The sequence below is a fragment of the Sus scrofa genome, chromosome 2, assembly GCF_054392235.1.
Source record: "Sus scrofa isolate SSC_HxYL_T2T_F1_AM1 chromosome 2, Sscrofa_HxYL_maternal_Yorkshire_Landrace_v2.0, whole genome shotgun sequence".
Taxonomy (NCBI): domain Eukaryota; kingdom Metazoa; phylum Chordata; class Mammalia; order Artiodactyla; family Suidae; genus Sus; species Sus scrofa.
Genome location: NC_139384.1, coordinates 50,051,456 through 50,070,527, shown reverse-complemented (window position 1 = coordinate 50,070,527; position 19,072 = coordinate 50,051,456). Strand labels below are relative to the sequence as shown.

Here is a 19,072-nt window from a genome sequence, read left to right as displayed (position 1 = left end):
AAAGAAGAAAAATGAACCCAAAAGAAAGATCTGAAATGCAATAGGAAATAAAGATGGAATCAGAATCCCATACAACTGTAGTACTTAATTTGGGAAGAGTGATTTGAGTCAGTGTGCTGAGGTCCTTGTATTATTTATTTAATATGTGGATCAAGAAACTAACATAATACTCTGTTAAGTTTAAAGACATATGATAATTTTTTTTTTTTAGGGAAGGCACTAGAATTATAAAACAAGGTGTATAACCTGTATGCTAGTAATGGAGAGAAAATGAAATGAGAGAGAATAGAAACTTTAATCCAAAAACTAACAAGGATGGAGGGCAGGATAAAAAATCAGACAAGCAGAGTAGTAGAAATTTCAAAATAAGTTGGTAGGTGTAAATCCAAGTATATTTATAAGCCCAGCCAATCTAAATTTACTTTATCTATTTCAAATTAAAACATTAACTTGAAAAGATGAACATGGCATTCCCATGTTCATTGAAACATTATTTACGGTAGCTAAGATTTGTAAACAACCAAAGGGTCCATCAGTGAATGAATAGGCAAAGAAAATGTGAAGGATATATATGTGTATGTATATACACGCATACACACACACACAATGGAACATTATTCAGCCATAAAAAGAAACATATCTTACCATTTGCAACAACATTGATAGACCTTGAAGGCATCATGCTAAGTGAAATAAGTCAGGAAAAGACAAATACCTTATGTATTTGTTGAATCTAAACAAAACCAAAAATGAACTCATAGATAGATACAGAGAACAGGTTGGTGGTTGCCAGAAGATGGGAGGGTGGTAGATAAAATGGGTGAAGATTGTCTGAAAGCACTAGTAACAGCAAAAGGGAGTAGTTATATCCATATATATTGACATAGAAAGATATTCATATGTTTTAATGGGGAAAAAACAGCAGAAAAATGTACACACTAATCTCATTTTCATTGAGAGAACTCTTTCTTATTGTGCATTATGAACATGACAGGATATATCTAAAATTATTAATAAAGGTTACTTTGAGATAGTCTCTCTACTCAAATCCACATAATGCCAATGTCAATGCCTAAAATAAAGCATCCAACAACAAAAATTAAAAGCAAGAAAATAAACCCAAAGTATAATAATTAAAGTGGAAAAAGTAAAGCAAATTTACACTTGCTAGGACTTTCCTTGTGGCTCAGTGGGTTAAGGATCTGACATTGTCACTGCTATGGCTCAGCTCACTGCTGTAATACAGGTTCAGTGCTTGGCCCAGGAATTCTCATATGCCACAGATGTGGCCAAAAAAGAAAAAAAAAAAGAATTACATTTTCTAAAATTTTAGTAATGCAAATAAATAAAGCAAAGCCATGGAAACTCTTCTCCCAAATAAGAATTGCCAGATGCTGAAAATATTTTTTTAATCTTAGAAAAAATGAATTATAATTTAGTATCATAAACTACTTTAAAATATTGGTGAAAACAGAAAAACAATGAGTGTTTCAGTAGGTAATGTGTAACATCCAATTTTTAAAAAACAAGAATAGAGTGGACAACAGTGCAAGAAAAATTACTGACCTAGACAACAGACTCAGAGAACACACTATTCACTCTTAAGTAGTCCAGTGCCAGGGGAGGTTATAAATATGAAAATTCATAGGTAATATATAATACAATGCTATCAAAAAAGTGGTTCTCATGCTGCCACTCCTCCCCTTCCCACGTATCCACTCCACTCCCAAGACAATTGTCACTAATATATGCCAGCAGTCTTTTCTTCTGAGCCAAAATAAGGCGTCAGAGTTTTCCTTCACTGAGAACTTTGGGCAGCCTCTCTACCAATGGCCAGTGCACCTCTACCAAACACTGGTGGTTGCAGTGTAACTTGTCATCTCTTCAGTAGAAGAGGATTCAAGGTAAGAATTCATAGCCTGAAAATAGAAAAGACATGCAATTTCTTTAGAAGGTTTAACATTTTCGAGAAAGACATTTAGATAATATACTTGTGAAATCCCTGAACTTTAGAGATAAAGAATGAGGAGTTCCCGTTGTGGCTCAGTGGCTTACGAACCCAACTATTATCCATGAGGATGTGGGTTCAGTCCCTGGCCTCGCTCAGTGGGTCCAGGATCCGGTGTTGCCATGAGCTCTGGTGTAGGTCACAGACGTGGCTTGGATCCCACGTTGCTATGGCTGTGGCATGGGCCTGCAGCTGCAGCTCCAATTCAACCCCTAGCCTGGAAACTTCCATGTGCCACACCTGTGGCCCTAAAAAGAAAACAAACAAATAAATAAAAAGAACTATGGTGCCATGCAACTAAGGAAAAGAGAAAAATAACATTTCAGGTGATCACAGGTAAGAATAGCTTGAGATCTTCCTATCAAGATACTGAAAAGAATCCTTAAAACTCCAGAACCTGCAGAAATGTCCCAGTGGGCAACGTCATCTTCCCAGAATCACTCAAGGGGTATTTGAGTTGAATAAGCTACAACTACTGACAAATAAGTAATATAAGCTGAGGGAACCATTGATGTATGGCGAAGTTTAGTTTGTATGGCAGCCCTTAAAAATGAGCAGAAAAGACATTTTAAACATGTTTCAGAGATTCAAATTCTATAATCCTTAAATGAATTGTGGAGAGTGGATGAGGTGAACCCAAGAGCAGACAAATATTTCCCATTAGGGAATCCAAAGTTATTCTTTAAGTCTTACCTTAAAAAAGTCTAATCATTTTATTAGTCTGAATTTAAATTTAAATGATTAGACTTTTTTTTTTTTTTTTTTGCCTTTAAGTAATAAGGGGTTGGGTCATTCTACACAAAAACACTTGATTTTATTTATTTATTTATTTGATTTTATTTATTTATTTATTTATTTTTATTTAGTCTTTTTTTTTTTTTTTTTTGGCTTTGTGCCTTTGCTAGGGCCTCACCCGTGAGGCATATGGAGGCTCCCAGGCTAGGGGTCAAATCGGAGCTGTAGCCACCAGCCTATGCCACAGCCACAGCAATGCCAGATCCTTAACCCACTGAGGGAGGCCAGGGATTGAACCCGTAGCCTCATGGTTCCTAATCAGATTCGTTAACCATGAGCCACAAAGGGAACTCCAAAATCACTTGATTTTATTTTATGTTTTTAGTTGGCCCACAGGGGATCCAGCCTATGACCTTGGCATTATTGGAAGAGTCATTGATTCCAAAACACACCAATATATGTACACTCAAGATGAAAGAGCATTTCAATTAAACTATTGCCCAATGCTTTCTTATTGCTTAGAACTTTTATATTCTACTTTTTGAACTTGCTTTTGTAAGCTTATTGAGACATGGAAGTGACCACACTATGAAAAGCCATGACCAAATTCACGCACATGAAAGCAGTGATGACTTTTACACCTTCCATCTGGCTGTCTGTAATTATAGAATACCACTCATTTTAAGACACAGCCTGATTTCAGGGAGGTAAACGTGTGAAAAAGATATGTGCCTTAGAATTGATGAAATAGGGGAGTTCATGTTGTGGCTCAGTGGTTAACGAATCCAACTAGGAACCATGAGGTTGCAGGTTCAGTCCCTGGCCTTGCTCAGTGGGTTAAGGATCCAGCATTGCCGTGAGCTGTGGTGTAGGTCACAAATGTAGCTTGGATCCCGCGTTACTGTGGCTCTGGCATAGGTCGGCAGCTACAGCTCCGATTAGATCCCTAGCCTGGGAATCTCCACATGCTGCAGAAGCAGCCCTAGAAAAGGCAAAAAAAAAAAAAAAAAAAGAATTGAGGAAATAGGACACATCAAATTAGTTATCTCCCGGGTGGATTTAAAAGGAAAGGCAGTGCTTAAGACAGATAAACGGGATTCAGCAGGACACATGTTGTACTACAGGAGTGTTCAAAACACCTTGAATAAGGACTTGAGCACTGCCCAAGGGACACACGGAAGGCTTTCCAGTTGGGACACACAGAACTGTCCTTGGAGAAGAAGGCAGAAGTGAAAAGAAGAGGGAAAACCCCAGAATGAGGGAAAAGAGCTCAAATATGACAAGCTGGATTAAATGTCCTCTTCTCTGGTCCTGAGGTCTTGGACACTCAAGGCACAATCACTGGCACCACCAGTACCACCATCAGATGAGGGGGTTGGAGAGCAGTGTCCCTCACATTGCAGGTGCTTAGTATATATTTGGAGAGTGCATGAGTTAGGGCTGTCTGTGATGAAGTTAACGGCTCTTCTCTTTTGTCGCCCCAGAGAAACTTGAGAGTGAGAAGCTGAATGTTGCTGAGGTCACCCAGTCAGAGATTGCCCAGAAGCAAAAGCTGCAGACTGTCCTGGAGAAGATCAACGAAACCCTGAAACTTCCTCCCAGGAGCATCAAGTGGAATGTAGACTGTGAGTTTTGTAAAGGAAAAGGGGACTGTTGCATGACACCTGGGGTCCCTACCATGGGCTTTCCCCCAGGAAGCTACATAGGATGCCTGGAGGCTCCAGGTGGCTGTAAACCCATTCATCTCTGAGTGAACATGCCTTTCTTTAGAAAGAAAGCTTATCAGGAATTCCCATTGTGGCTCAGTGGGTTAGGAACCTGACTACTATCCATGAGGATGCAGTTTCAATCCCTGGCCTCCCTCAGTGAGTTAAGGATCTGGCATTGCCACGAGCTGTGGCATAGATCACAGATGCAGCTCGGATCTGGCGTTGCTATGGCTGTGGTGTACTGTGGCTCCAATTCAACTCCTAGCCCAAGAACTTCCATATACCACAGGTGCAACCCAAAAAAAAAAAAAAAAAAAAAAAAAAAGACAGACAGAAAGTTTATCATCCATATCCAATGAAAGCTGGAAAAATAGCAAAATGTTAACATCTAGTGTGCCTTTTCTATAAAAGGCTTTCTGTAGAAACCTCATGTGAGATTGAAGGAGAAGGAGGCTCTGACCTTTCAAGAAAGCTCTGATCTCCAGCTTGAAGAGGCTCTTGGGAGCAGAGATGCCTAGTTCGGGCAGCTGAGAAGTGGGGAGCAAGGACTTGGCTCTGTTCTGACACCCACGCCCTTCTTCTCACCCCCTTACTGTCCAGAGGGAGAATAGATATGGCTGAGAGCATAGGCACTGGAAGAGGATTTTAAAATTCCGGTTTTTACACCAGTATAGCTCAAGGATCTCAGAAAGTATAAACCATTCATTCTTTTGCTGCCTCAAGGGTCTGGCTGTCTAATATGGACTTAATTGTGTCCAGATCAGAGTCAACATGAAAGCAGCAGATTTGGGTGAATCCAGTAGCAACAACATATTTCCCACAGGGAACCCAGAGTTGTTTTGTTTTTTGCAATAGATGGAAAAAAAAATTTTTAAATAGATATAGATCTATATTTATATATAAAATAGTTTCTTACAAAACAAAACCAAATAAAACGAAAAATGAAAACCAACTTAAAAAAACCAATGACAATAACAAAAAAAATCAAGCAGGATAGAGCTGGGCTTGAGGCCCAGGGTGGGCCCCTGGTGCTGCCCTGAGTCTGTGGGCCGGTGTGAGCTGGGGAGGTCAAGCTGCTCATTCGCCCTTCTGCTTAGGGGCCTGCACAGTCCTGTTGGCCAGAGTGGGGGTGCTGCCTGAGGAGGAGGCGTCTGGTGTCTGGGAGGGGCACAGGTAGGGGCTGAAGAGCTTCCTGTGGAGCAGGTGGTGGAGGGAGAAGTCCTAGAACTGACAGACAGAGAGGCCCTGGCAGGGTCTGTCCTGGAACAACTCGACATGCAAAGCCATGGCAGCAGGGCGGGGCAGCCCCAGCAGCAGGTGCACGATGGTGCTGAAGCCGTCCTTGTACAGCAGGCGGCCGAGCCCCTTGGCCTGCTCCTCGGCAAAAAGCTCAAAGGCCAAGCAAATCAGCTCCTCTAGGCTCCTGCTCCCGTCCAGAGCTGCCAACGCGAGGGCCACATCTCAGAAGTCCACCAAACCATTGACATCCTGCTGGAAGTAGCTAAAGGCACCAGCCACCATCTGGAGGTCAGAGAGCTGTAGCTGCCTGGCAAACTCTTCCTGGCTGATCATTTGACTCTGGCCAGGCTCTGCCCCAGTGTCCACACAGCCAGGGGATAGCCCAGCCTTCCCAAGTACCTTTCCCATTTCCCTAGAGTTCCTGTTATGGCTTTGGTGGGTTAAAAATCCAACTAGTATCCATGAGGATGATGGTTTGATCCCTGACCTCGCTCAGTGGGTTAAGGACCCAGTGTTGCCATGAGCTGTGGTGTAAGTCGCATGTGTGGCTTACCGTATGCCAGAGGTATGGCCCTAATAACAAAATTACATATATGAATTTCGATTAATAAAATGATTTAGATTGTGGTTTTGGCCTTTAAGGATTAAGGAGTTAAGTGTTAGATCTTACTGTAGCCATTGTAAACAACTTAAAATGGACAACCCCCCACCCCACAAACCTTAAAAAGAAAATACTTTTCTTTTTTTTTAATGATTTTTATTTTTTCCATGATAGCTGGTTTACAGTGTTCAGGCAATTTTCTACTGTACAACAAGGTGACCCAGTCACACATCCATGTATACATTCTTTTTCTCAGTACCTTTCAAATTTGGGAAAGGCAGGGAGGGAAAGATATCTTCTCCTCTCCAAGTTAGAGCCCCAGTAGCTGCTGCCTCTGGTGATCTCTTGAGCAGGTTCCTAACATCTGAGACGTCAAGTACCTCTTTCAGCCTAATTACACCTTTGCCTGCACAGCATAAGGAGCTGCCTCACACAGCCCCTCACACAGCACACAGTGCTGGGAACAGGGCACGATGCCCAGCACAGTAGATGCCTGCAGCGGGAGGAGGGGAGGCACGGTGCTGGGCCCTGGGTGCTGCCCTGTGTCCCAGGAATGCTAAGAGAGTCCAGTGGGGGAGAAAAAGGGAGCTGGTAGCTAGATTGGGAACTGAATCTGCCTTTTGGAAATCCATAATAGTAATGAGCATTCAAAGCCTCTATGGTGACCTCTGCCTAGTGTTTTGTATTTTTTTGTTGTTGTTTGTCTTGTTCTGCTTTGTTTTTGTCTTTTTCTAGGGCTGCACTCGAGGCATATGGAGCTTCCCAGGCTAGAGGTCTAATTAGAGCTGTAGCCACCGGCCTACACCACAGCCACAGCAATGCCAGATCCGAGTCGCATCTGCAACCTACACCACATCTCACAGCAATGCTGGATCCTTAACCCACTGAGTGAGGCCAGGGATCAATTCTGCACCCTCATGGTTCCTAGTCGGATTCATTAACCACTGAACCACGATGGGAACTCCCTTTTTTTTTTTTTTTTGACCTCTGCCTAGTTTCGTTTGATCCTATTTCTCACTCCTTTGACTATAGACCATCTCTCTATACTTTTCCAAAACCAAACAAAACACCTTTTCATTGACCATGGGACCTGATTGGGGACATACTGAAATGGAAGAATGAAATGGTTTTGTTTGTGTTTAAACCACAGAAATGTATTTGCTCACAGTTCTGGGGGCAACAAGTCTGAGATCAAGGTGTTGGTAGGTTGGTTCTTTCGGAGGCTGTGAGGGAAGGTTCTGTTCCAGGCCTTTCTCCTCAGCTCACGGAGGGCTAATTTCTTGCTGTGTTTCTTCACATTGTCTTCCTTCTGTACATAGTTCTATGTTCACATTTTCCCTTTTGATAAGGAAATTTGTCATATAGGATTAGGGGTTCACTCGGCTCCAGTGTGACCTCAGTTTAACTAATCCCATCTGCAGTGATTTTACAAAGTCCCATTCAGGATACTGGAGGTTAGGACGTCAACATATGAATTTGGAGCTGGGGGACACAGATCAACCCATAACATCTGGTTAGTCCCCCACCTACCTCTCCAGCCACATATACACTCCATGCTTTCTCAGCCTCTGTCCTTGTCATCTGGACACAGCCTCATTTACATGGGCTACAATATTGCCACCTTTCCCGAACCCTTTCTGGAAGATAAATCCTTCAGCTGAAACTTTCCTCATTCCATCTTTCCCATGCCCAGGCCATTCTGCCTGGCTTAAGAGTGGATTTTTTTATTTGTTCGTTTCTGTCTTTTTAGAGCAGCACCCATGGCATATAAAAGTTCCAGGCTAGGGGTAGAATCAGAGCTGTAGCCACCGGTCTACACCACAGCCACAGCAACTTGGGATCCGAGCCACATCTGCAACCTACACTGCACACATATAGCCAGATCGTTAATCCACTGAGTGGGGCCAGGGATCAAACCTATGTCCTGATGGATACTAGTCGTGTTCCTTACCAGTGAGCCACAACAGGAACTCCTGAGAGTGGATTTTTTTTTTTTTTCTCTTCAGGTCCGCACTCATGGCATATGGAGGTTCCCAGGCTAGATGTCTAATCAGAGGTACAGCTGCCAGCCTACGCCACAGTCACAGCCACGCCAGATCTGAGCTGCATCTGCAACCTACACCACAGCTCATGGTGGATTCCTTTCCACTGCACCATGGCAGGAACTCCAAGAAAGGACTTTTTTTTTTTTTTTTTTTTAAGCTTTTCAGGGCCGCACCTGCGGCATATAGAGGTTCCCAGGCTAGGGGTCCAGTCGGAGCTACAACTGCCGGCCTACACCACAGGTCACAGCAAAGCTCGATCCTTAACCCACTGAGTGAGGCCAGGGATTGAACCTGCAACCTCATGGTTTCTAGTTGGATTTTTTTCCACTACACCACGATGGCAACTCCCAAGGGTGGAATTTTTTAAAGCCACATCAGAACCATCATCTTCAATGGCTTCGAATGATTTGTTTGGGTTCATGTTCACTTTCATTTCTTATAGGAAAATGTGTATGAGTAAAATTCTCACTTGTATTGCCCCTCTCACCTGGTGCTTTTCATCTATTGCCATTACTGCCTCCATCAATGCATATTTTTTTCATATTTTTACTCGAAGACATATACACACTCACTTTGTTATCTTCTCTCTCTCTTTTTTTTTTTTTTTTTTGTCTTTTTTTTTTAAGGCCGCACCTGCAGCACATGGAGGTTCCCAGGCTAGGGGTCCAATCAGAGCTACAGTCACAGCAACACAGGATCTGAGCTGCATCTGCGACCTACACCACCGCTCACGGCAACGCCAGATCCTTAGCCCACTGAGCGAGGCCAGGGATCGAACCGGCAACCTCATGGTTCCTAGTCAGATTTGTTAACCACTGAGCCACGAAGGGAACTCCTGTATCTTCTCTTAATATTGCATCATATGCATCCTCTACATCTGCATGTGGTCTTTGTGGTTAGAATTTTTGATAGCTGCTGTCTTTCCTGGAGTAGATACCCCATAGTTAACTTAAACCCTTTGCTGGCATCCTTTTAGGATGTTTTCTAGCTTATTGCTAATATCAGATAGCGCCAAGTTAAATGTTAGGTTGTGACTCTTTTTTATTCACTTGAATTATTCTCATCAGATAGATTTCCAGAATGGGGAGGAATTGTTGGGTCAGAGGGAATAACTCTGCGTAGCTCGCTCCCTGCAATGCCACATGGCTTCAGGCAGCAGTGGTTTCTGTGATAAGGAACAGGAGGGCACAGCTCCGACCCCCTCCCGTATCTTTCCTGGCTGTGTCTGGGGACATTATGTCATCTTTCCACTCAGGATAAAGGTGGTGGGGATAGCTGCTGAGTTACCAAGGTCCTTGATCCCGGGCTTTAAGGAATTCTTCCTTTTTTTTTTTTAATTCTGAACAGTATTTTTTCATTATTGAAAATTTAGAATGTACAGGTAAATGAAAAGAGATTTAAATAATATCTAACATATTTATGATGCTTATATGTCTTGTAGTAATCTAAATACTTTACATATTTTAGTCCCTGTAATACTCACTCAGCCATCTGAGATAAGAGCTCTCCATGGGGGTTCCTGTTGTGGCTCAGCAGAAATGAACCGACTAGTATCCAGGAGGATACAGGTTCCATCTGGGGCCTCGTTCAGTGGATTAAGGTTCTGCATTGCTGTGAGCTGTGGGGTAGGTCACAGATACAGCTTGGATCCTACGTCGCTGTGGCCATAGCATAGGCCAGTGGCTGCAGCTCCAATTCCACCCCTAGCCTGGGAACTTCCATATGCCACACCCGCAGCCCTAAAAAGCAAAAAAAAAAACAAAAAAAAAAACCTCTCCTGTCCCCCTTCTACAGATGAGACAATCAAGGCATAGAGAGGCTAGGAAACAGTGAATGTCAGCCTCCTGAGGGCAAGGAGTTGTGTTTCTTTACTGTGAAATCCCTAAGACCTGGAAAAGCGACTGGCAGTCACAAAGCACAATACTCTTTGCCACCAAAGGAGTGTTATTTCCCCAGGGTTACATGAGTGGTGAATGGGGGAGCCAGGAACGAGACCCAGAGAGTCTGGCTGCAGAGCCTGTGTACTGAGCACCCTGCCCCATAACCTGCCCATCTGGACACAGGCACTGTCAGCCTTGTGGTGTGTTCCTTGAAGTCATGTGTGTGTGTTTGTGTAAGAAGTAAGTATGGCAATAAATAAGATGGGTGTATATACTTTATATATAAAATATATTTTTATGAAGATGAGATCAACCTGTATGTATTGTTTAGATGATGTATGTCTTTACAGATCATTTAATATCCTTCTATATGTCACATTTATATTTTATGACATAGATGAATGTGTCATCATTTACTTCACTAATGATGGATTTTAAGATTGTTTTCTCTTTTTTTCCACTACTATTAATACACCCTGATGAGTTCTCTCTGCACATAATTACTTCTTTAGGATAAATAAATACCTAGGAGGGGTGGTTCAGGGCCAAAGGATATGTACCTTTGAAGGTCCTAACATGTATTGTCAAATCACCTCCCCCCCAATTGCACTAATTTCTGTTTCCACTGCAATTCCTGTTTGGAGGACTCTTTCTAACTCAGCAGCTCCTTTGAAGTGGTTTTCCCAGCTCTGGGCACAGTGGTTGCAGTGCCCAGTTTAAACAGCCGAGTCTTGGCTCCTTGGCTGTGCTCTCTTTCTGCACGTTTACAGCCAGACAGTAGCACAGTGGCCCTGGATTCTGCCTGACGTCAGGGAGAAGACTCCCGGGAGAGGTGGGGAGAGATGGCAAGGATGAGAGTGCCCAGATATACAGAGGTTGTTAAGAGTTTTCTTAATTGAAAAGATAACATGTCTTTATTCTAAAGAAACATCTGAAATAGGAAACACAAAATCTTTCAACTGTAGCATAAATATTTTCTTTTTCTTACTTTCCTTTCCAAGTCTTGGCCACAAGTACATGCTTATATATGTGCATATATCTGAGTATTATGTACATGTGTATTTATGTATGTGTATGTGTGTATATATATATGAACAAATCCATAAATATATATTTACACTATTTATAGTTAACATATTACTAATGTTTATAGCTGCATTGTCTTAATGATTTCCAATGCATGCAAACTATTTCATTATGTGGATGTTCCGTAATTTATTAAAGCAGTGACAATTAAACCTGGGACTCTGAAAGAAAATACTCAGGCATCATTGAGAAGAGAAGCAGCTGTGGAAGAGCTACAGTTAGGACACAGGGACCAGAGTAATTGTATTCTTTTTGGTCAGTTTTGCCTAATAGCTTTGAGAATGAAAGATTTCTCTGCTTAATAAAAAGAAGGAAATTTGGAAACTGTTGGTCTAAAATCCTCTTGCCTTTGGATATGTATATGTTTCCCAGATTTTTAAAAAAAATGGTAATATATTACACAGTAATAACATCCTTTTTTTTCTTTTCCATTATGGTTTATCACAGGATATTGAATATAGTTCCCTGTGCTATACAGTAGGATCTTGTTGTTTATCCATCCTATGTAATAGTTTGCATCTGCTAATCTAAACTCCCAATCTATCCCTCCCCCACCTCCTCCCCCCTTGACAACCACAAGTCTGTTCTCTATGGCTGTGAACCTGTTACTGATTCATAGATAAGTTCATTTGGGCCATAGTTTAGGTTCCACGTATAAGTAAATCATGTGGTATTTGTCTTTCTCTTTTTGACTTACTTAGTGTGATAATCTTTAGGTCCATCCACATTGCTTTAAATGGCACTAATTCATTTTTTATTGCTGAGTAGTATTCCATTGTGTATACATACCATATCTTCTTTATCCATTCCTCTGTCAGTGGACATTTATGTTTTTTCCATGTCTTGGCTATTGTGCTGCTGTGAACATTGAGGTGCATGTATCCTCTTGAATTAGAGTCTTCTCCAGATATATGCCCAGGAGTGGGATTGCTAGATCATATAGCAACTCTAATTTTAGTTTTTTGAGGAGCCTCCATGCTCTTCTCCATAGTGACTGCACCAATTTACATTCCCACCAATAATGTAGGAGGATTCCCTTTTCTCCACACCCTCTCCAACATTTATTTATTTTTTAAAGCAAAAAACTATTGTTTTAATATTACATGTGGATCATGCCAACAGTATAGAGCATATCTATTGAAAAGTTCTAAGTGTGCTTGAATCCACTTCAACATAAGAAATGTCCTATTACAAATCAAAGGTCATAGACTGTGAAACATGCCTTCAAATCTGTGAAACACCTTCTCTAGCATTGTCCTTCCTTGTGTTCATCTGGTCTACCAGACAAGATGTAAGCTGAATGAAGCAGGAACTGCATTTTTTTTTTCTTCTTTTGCCCCTTTAAACCAAGTATTCAGAAGGAGACAAGGAAGACAACCTACTAGAATGCCAAAATAAAAAATATTATGATTCCTATTTACTTAATCTCATTCTTCTACTTTTTAAATGTTTTATAAGATTTTATTTATAAAATACCTACCTGGAGAGTCCATACACAAAAGTCCTTTTTTTTTTTTTTTTTTTTGACGGTGGAACTGATTTTTAATTTTATTTAATTGTACTTAATTTTTTAATGATTTTTATTTTTTTCCATTATAGTTGGTTTACAGTGTTCTGTCAATTTTCTACTGTACAGCAAGGTGGCCCAGTCACACATACATATATATATTCTTTTTCTCACATTATCACGCTCCATTATAAGTGACTAGATATAGTTCTCAGTGCTATACAGCAGGATCTCATTGCTTATCCATTCCAAAGGCAATAGTTTGCATCTATTAACTCCAGATTCCCAGTCCATCCCACTCTCTCCCCCTCTTTCTTGGCAACCACAAGTCTGTTCTCCAAGTCCATGATTTTCTTTTCTGTGGAAAGGTTCATTTGTGCCGTATATTATATTCCAGATATAAGAGATTTCATACGTTTGTTTTGTTTTTGTCTTTTGTCCTTTTAGGGCCACACCCACAGCATATGGAAGTTCCCAGGCTAGGGGTCTAGTTGGAGCTGTAGCAACACCAGATCCCAGCCACGTCTGCAACCTACACCACAGCTCATGGCAACACCGGATCCTTAACCCACTGAGCGAGGCCAGGGATCGAACCCGCAACCTCATGTTTCCTAGTTGGATTCATTTCTGCTGCGCCGTGATGGGAACTCCGTGATATCATATGGTATTTGTCTTTCTCTTTCTGACTTACTTCACTTAGTGTGAGAGTCTCTAGTTCCATCCTCTCCAACATTTATTTATTAACATCTTTTTATACCTAGCATGTATGTGTGAAAGAGAGAGAGAAAGAAAAACTGTGTAATGATTTCTCTCGAAAAAATTCCCAGGACAGGGCACTCATTGAAAGAGTCTGACATCTGTATGGTGCCCACAGTATAGCTCCATATTGTTTACCAAGACAGTCAAAATGACATGGTGTCCCCAGTGCGTGAGAACAACCTTTCTGACCACAGCTTTTCCAGCACTGTGTTTTGTCATTAAACGGGGAGAGGTACCAAAGGTCCTTACAACCCCTGGTAACCAGACTGCTCCAGTGGCAGTTCTCACTGGAAGAGCAACCGGATTTTGGTCTGTGCATCATGTCAGTGGGTCAGTCCCACACCAGGTGCCTTTTCTGATGCTATCACTATGGGTGACATTTAGTTGACTATGTCCAAAAGCCCAGAACTGAAACTTGTGGAAGGCCACGAGTTAGGAGCAGTTGGTCTGCTATTTGATGGTGGCAATGAGCAGCTGTTCACAGTCAGTGGAAAACCTTCTTTGAAGTAGCGGTGGTAACAGGAAACTCTAATGAGCTCCTAAGGAATGTCTGAATCATTTCCTTTTCTTGGTGATTTTTCAAAGCTTCTGTTAGAACAGATTCATTGATCCCAGGGCAGACAGAATGACACCCTAAAAATGGGCCCAGTTCATGCTAACCACGCAAAATGGACTTCTTTTTTTGTTCTTTCCTTAAATGCCCCATGTAATGAAGAGCCATAAGGCTTGTAGGACTGTGAAGGCAAGTATCTAAGGACTCTTCCCTTCTATGAAAGAAAAGGGGAGAATGTTGACATGGTTGCAATTGCTCTGTGCTAGGAGCTTTGCCTGTATGACATCTGGAAATTCTTACAACCTGTATTCTGCATAGGTACTGTTACATCCATGTGTGAAGCTGAGCAAATTGAGATTCAGGGGCCTTGAATGGCTCAGTATGTTAACAGTAGGGTTGTCAAGCAGAACTCAACCCCAGTCTACCTGATGCTGTGTGGTCCATTGCATCACAGTCTTTTTCTCCTCTTATCTGCTGAGAAAACTACAGCTCACTAGTTGCCCAGCCTTCTCTAGTATTAATGCCTCAACATCCAACACATTGCTCAGTAGCTATGGAAGCCAGCTGGGTCATGACATTGCCTTTCAGCTATTGCCCAAAGAGCATCACCTCAACTGACTGTATGTGGTACTCGCAAGAGCAACAAAGTCCTTTAGATGTCTCTCATGCCTTCCTCCAGGAGTCTTAAAGCCCACAACGGAGGAAGGACCAGTGTCCTGACTAAGTAGCCATTGATTGAGGGCTTTGTGTACAGCCTTGGGACAAGAATGATGATGATAACCTAAGGAGTTCACAGTCTGATGGGAAGGGAGAGGGACTACAGAGCAGACATGCTTTGCTTATTGGCACAGAGTGAACAAAAATGGATTCACACTTTATTGATTGGTAAAAAATAACACAGTAGAGATAGGAATGATCTGAGCTCAGAATTCAGCAATTGTTGGGGTCCTATGGGAACCTTGGATTAGACTGAAGAGACACCATATGGCAAGATGATAGAAGAAGAAGTTCCATGGGACCTGGCCAAGAACGGAGGGGGCCCAGGGTGAGGTCTTTGATGACCAAGGGGGTCCCCCTATCCATAGTGATGGAATCAAAGAGTCACTGGGTGTAGTACTGCTACATTTTGAATATCTGCTTTTATCTGTCTAGAACCTAAAGAAGGAATCTCTAATTGTTAAATTCTTTTATTTCAGCTGTTCATGCCAAGAGCCTGGTAGCCATCTTGCATCTGCTGGTTGCTCTGTCCCAGTATTTCCGGGCTCCAATCCGACTCCCAGACCATGTTTCCATCCAAGTGGTTGTGGTTCAGGTAAGTTAGAAACCACTACAAACATCTGCCCTTACAGGGGTGTGGGGCTGAGCTTCTGTGAGAGCTAAGGCACCCTGGGAACTTGCTAGAAGGACTGCTGGATGAACACAGAGTGTGTGTGGGTATGCTATGTGTTGGGAGGCATGTGACTGAGCTGCTTTCTGATGCATGTGGCTTCTCCCTGACATCTCTGCTGTGTATGGAAGAGGGTGTGTCTGTGTACTGTATATTTGAGGGTGTGTGGGGTATGTATTTGTGAGGTTTGGGTAGTAAGATTGGGAGAATATATCCTTATGTGTGTGTGTTCTGCAAACCATGGAGAATCTTTTTTTTTTTTTTTCTTGGTTAAATAAACAGTGCACAGGTATTGAGGAGAGATATCTGTACATGTGAGGGCATGTGTGCATATGCATTTGAGAGAGACCCTGATTGGTCGTGCCTGTACCAAGGGCACTGCCGCTTTTCACCTGCCCAGAGAAGCAAGGCTAGGATCTCAAGTCATCTTTTCCAGATTGTTGGATGGAATTTCCACTCACACATGGCTGTGTAATTTCCACAAGGAAGAGATGCTCTCTCCCAGTGACCATCTCATTTTGCTCCTAACCCCATTAGATACTCAAATTCAATTTTATTTTCCAACTTTATGCCTGTTGAGCAAAAGGTCGTCATTTTGTTGGCTCGTTTCTGTTCTTTTCCAAATAAACACGCTGCAAGGGAGAACATCCCTTAGAAGCAGTTCCTTGGTTATCCAAGGTTATTCAGGGTTCTGCCTGGCAGCTCTGCCTTCCTTTGGTGAGGAAGAGCCTGGAGGGCAGGGAGGCTTTGCCTCAAAGGCCAGGCCAGTTTCCAGGACAAAAGGTCCCTGGGCTGAGCTTTCAGGGATCAGAAATGAATGGGAAGGGAGGAGGGTGCGGGGGTGCTGCTCAGTCTGCCCTCATGAAAAAGTATTTCTTCCAGCGCCTTCTGGGTACTTAACTTTCTTAACATCAAGGGGGAATAATAGGAATATGACACCTTGGCCCTGCCTGCCTAGAGACAGGATTACACATAAGCATCAGAGAGGGCTATCAGAAACCCCTTGTCAATGCAGACGCGTGTGGCTCAGACACTAAGTGCAGCTGACTGAAAGGGACTAATTGGCCTCATTTATTGGGCTCTCGACTGTGTCAAGCATGGTGCTAAGCATTTTATGGATATGTGGCCAGCCTGGAGCATCCTGATACAAGCATCTTCCCAGCAAATCCAGGCCATCTCTATTGTGTTATTCGTACCAATCAATAACGTGTGAATCCATTTCATTATACTTTTAAAAACTATGATTCAGGATTTGCGGGGGGCGGGGGTGTTGAGAGGTGGGAGGAGGGGGTGACAGTGGTCACTGCAAGCCAGTGTCTCATGCTTTATTTCGAGCTCAATTATAGGCCATCAGAAGGCTGCTGTTGATTTAATTTCTCCAGTAGGCAGTTTTGTGAGCATGAGGGGGAAAGGAGGACGCGTTACATAAAATCAATGCATGTCAGGTTTTATGGGGTGTTTGGCTTTATCGAGTTAAACAGGCACAGGAGCAGGACTCAGAGTTGTCTGTAAGACACTGACTGAACTATAGGAAGAGCTCTTTAGGGAACAAATAATGGATGGAAGTGAATCAGAATGCTATATGAGGAGTCATTTAATCCAGATTTCTTTTCCATCCTCTGTAAAAGCATTTAATTCTGCATGTAGTTGAAGATGAGGTCTTATGTCTGTGAATGGCCTCACAAGACAAGGACACAGACTCCATTAGCCTCCTCCCCCCCGCCCCCGTGAAAATTTTACATATGTCAAAGCTGAATTTGGAAGAAAAAAAAAAAATCCTGGTTTATCCTCACTGGATCCCTTTTAAATGATATTTTAATTTTTTTTCTTCCTTTTTAGCTTTGATAGTTCATTCCTCTTAATCTAATCCAGATCCACTCGTGGCCTTTATCCAGGTCTACCTTGCCTTCTGTAAAAGTATTTTACAAGGACACTCGTTTCTGTGGCTATTGGGAATTCTAAGCAGAGATTGTGAAAGTTTGGGCAGGAGAGCCAAGGAGGCAGGTTTCAGCCAAAACCTTCATGCCTGGAAGCTCCTTCCTGACACATCTCAGCCTTTGTAGAAGGTGGATTTGCTCTGACAGCCTCCTGCCATGTCCAGACTCTCTTCCAAGTCAATGGTAACTGTGTAGGGACCTGATAAAATGCATCTCTCTCCTGCCGCCATCAAGTCTTCCTGAAGCCCAACACTCCTTCCAGCTCCCACCCCCACACAATGAGGTTTAAACTCCAAGCCAGCACTCAGCTGACTCCAGGCAGCCACTGTCCCTCCCAATGGCCCCTTGAACACACCTGTGCTCTCCTGCTCTGCCTTTTTGCTCGGGCCATTCCTCCCACTGAACTGATCTCTCCTCTGTGTCCTGCCAACTCCTAAGGGTCCTTTAAGTTCCAGCTCAGGAGCCCCTCTGCTTGGGAGATTTCCCTGACCCTGCTAAAAGTACCTGTTCCTATCCCGCAGTCAGCACTTCCTCTCAGCAAGAAGCCACCACGTAATTGATTATCCATGACCCATTTGAGAGGGACAGGGGGAAACTACTCTGAGCTGGGAGGTGAGTCATAAACCAGGGAAAGCATTCCTGTATACCTGTTCAGATACCCCATTTTACTCTAAGTTCCTCAAGGTCAGAAACTATGTCATGCATTCTGCAGTGTTTGCTCCAAGGCCAGCACAGGAGCTTGTACATGGTAGGCACTGATTCATAAAACCAGAGAAGAAAGAGGATGAATTAATGGGAGGGGGAAGACTGATGATGGATGGATGGATGATGGGTGGGTGGATGGATGGATGGATAGATGGATGATGGGTGGGTAGATGGCTGGGTGAGTGGGTGGGTGAATGGATAAATGGATGGGTCGATGGGTGGTTGGGTGGGTGGATGGACATCCAAAGTGCTTGCCCTTTTCTCAATGGGTAAGCTAGTTACCGGAGGACTGTACTACTTAAAAGCTCCCCTTAAAAAAGAAAAAAAAAATATATATATATATATATATATACATGTATATGTATATATATATATAAAACAAATGATTTTTTTAAAGCTTCTCTGGAAGCTCCCGTCATGGCTCAGTGCTTAACAAACCCGACTAGTATCCATGAGGACGTAGGTTCGATCCCTGGCCTTGCTCAGTTAGGTTGAGGATCCAGCATTGCCGTGAGCTGTGGTGTAGGTCCCAGGCAGGGCTCAGATCTGGCCTTGCTGTTGTGCAGATCGGCAGCTACAGCTCCGATTTGACCCCTAGCCTGGGAACTTCCATATGCCACGGGTGCAGCCCTAAAAAGACAAAAGACAAAAAATAATAGTAATAATAATAAAATTTTATAAAGCTTCCGTCAACATTTTTTCTTAAACCCTCCCTCTGATTGATTCTCCAAGTTGGCCTCCATTCCTCTACCCCAGGCCCCCAGTCAAATGCGTTTCTCCGCTTCCCTCTGTGGCCCCAGCTGGAGGGCAGGCACACCCTGGCCTTCATTTCCATTTGGTTTACTGTGGATTTCTCCAGGAGGCAAACAGTTTGCTTCCAGCAGAATGTCTTCCAATAAAGAAAGAAAAGATTCACCATCC

General features: G+C 42.8%; 1 protein-coding gene across 1 annotated transcript in view; it reads left to right on the top strand.

Moving 5' to 3' along the window:
- PARVA (parvin alpha) overlaps positions 1-19,072 on the top strand; it is a 189,426-nt gene that overhangs the window by 131,597 nt on the left and 38,757 nt on the right. Inside the window, exons 5-6 of the mRNA XM_021083311.2 lie at positions 4,228-4,368; positions 15,319-15,434. Of these exons, the coding sequence (XP_020938970.2) occupies positions 4,228-4,368; positions 15,319-15,434 (257 nt within the window). The remainder of the gene's footprint in view (positions 1-4,227; positions 4,369-15,318; positions 15,435-19,072) is intronic.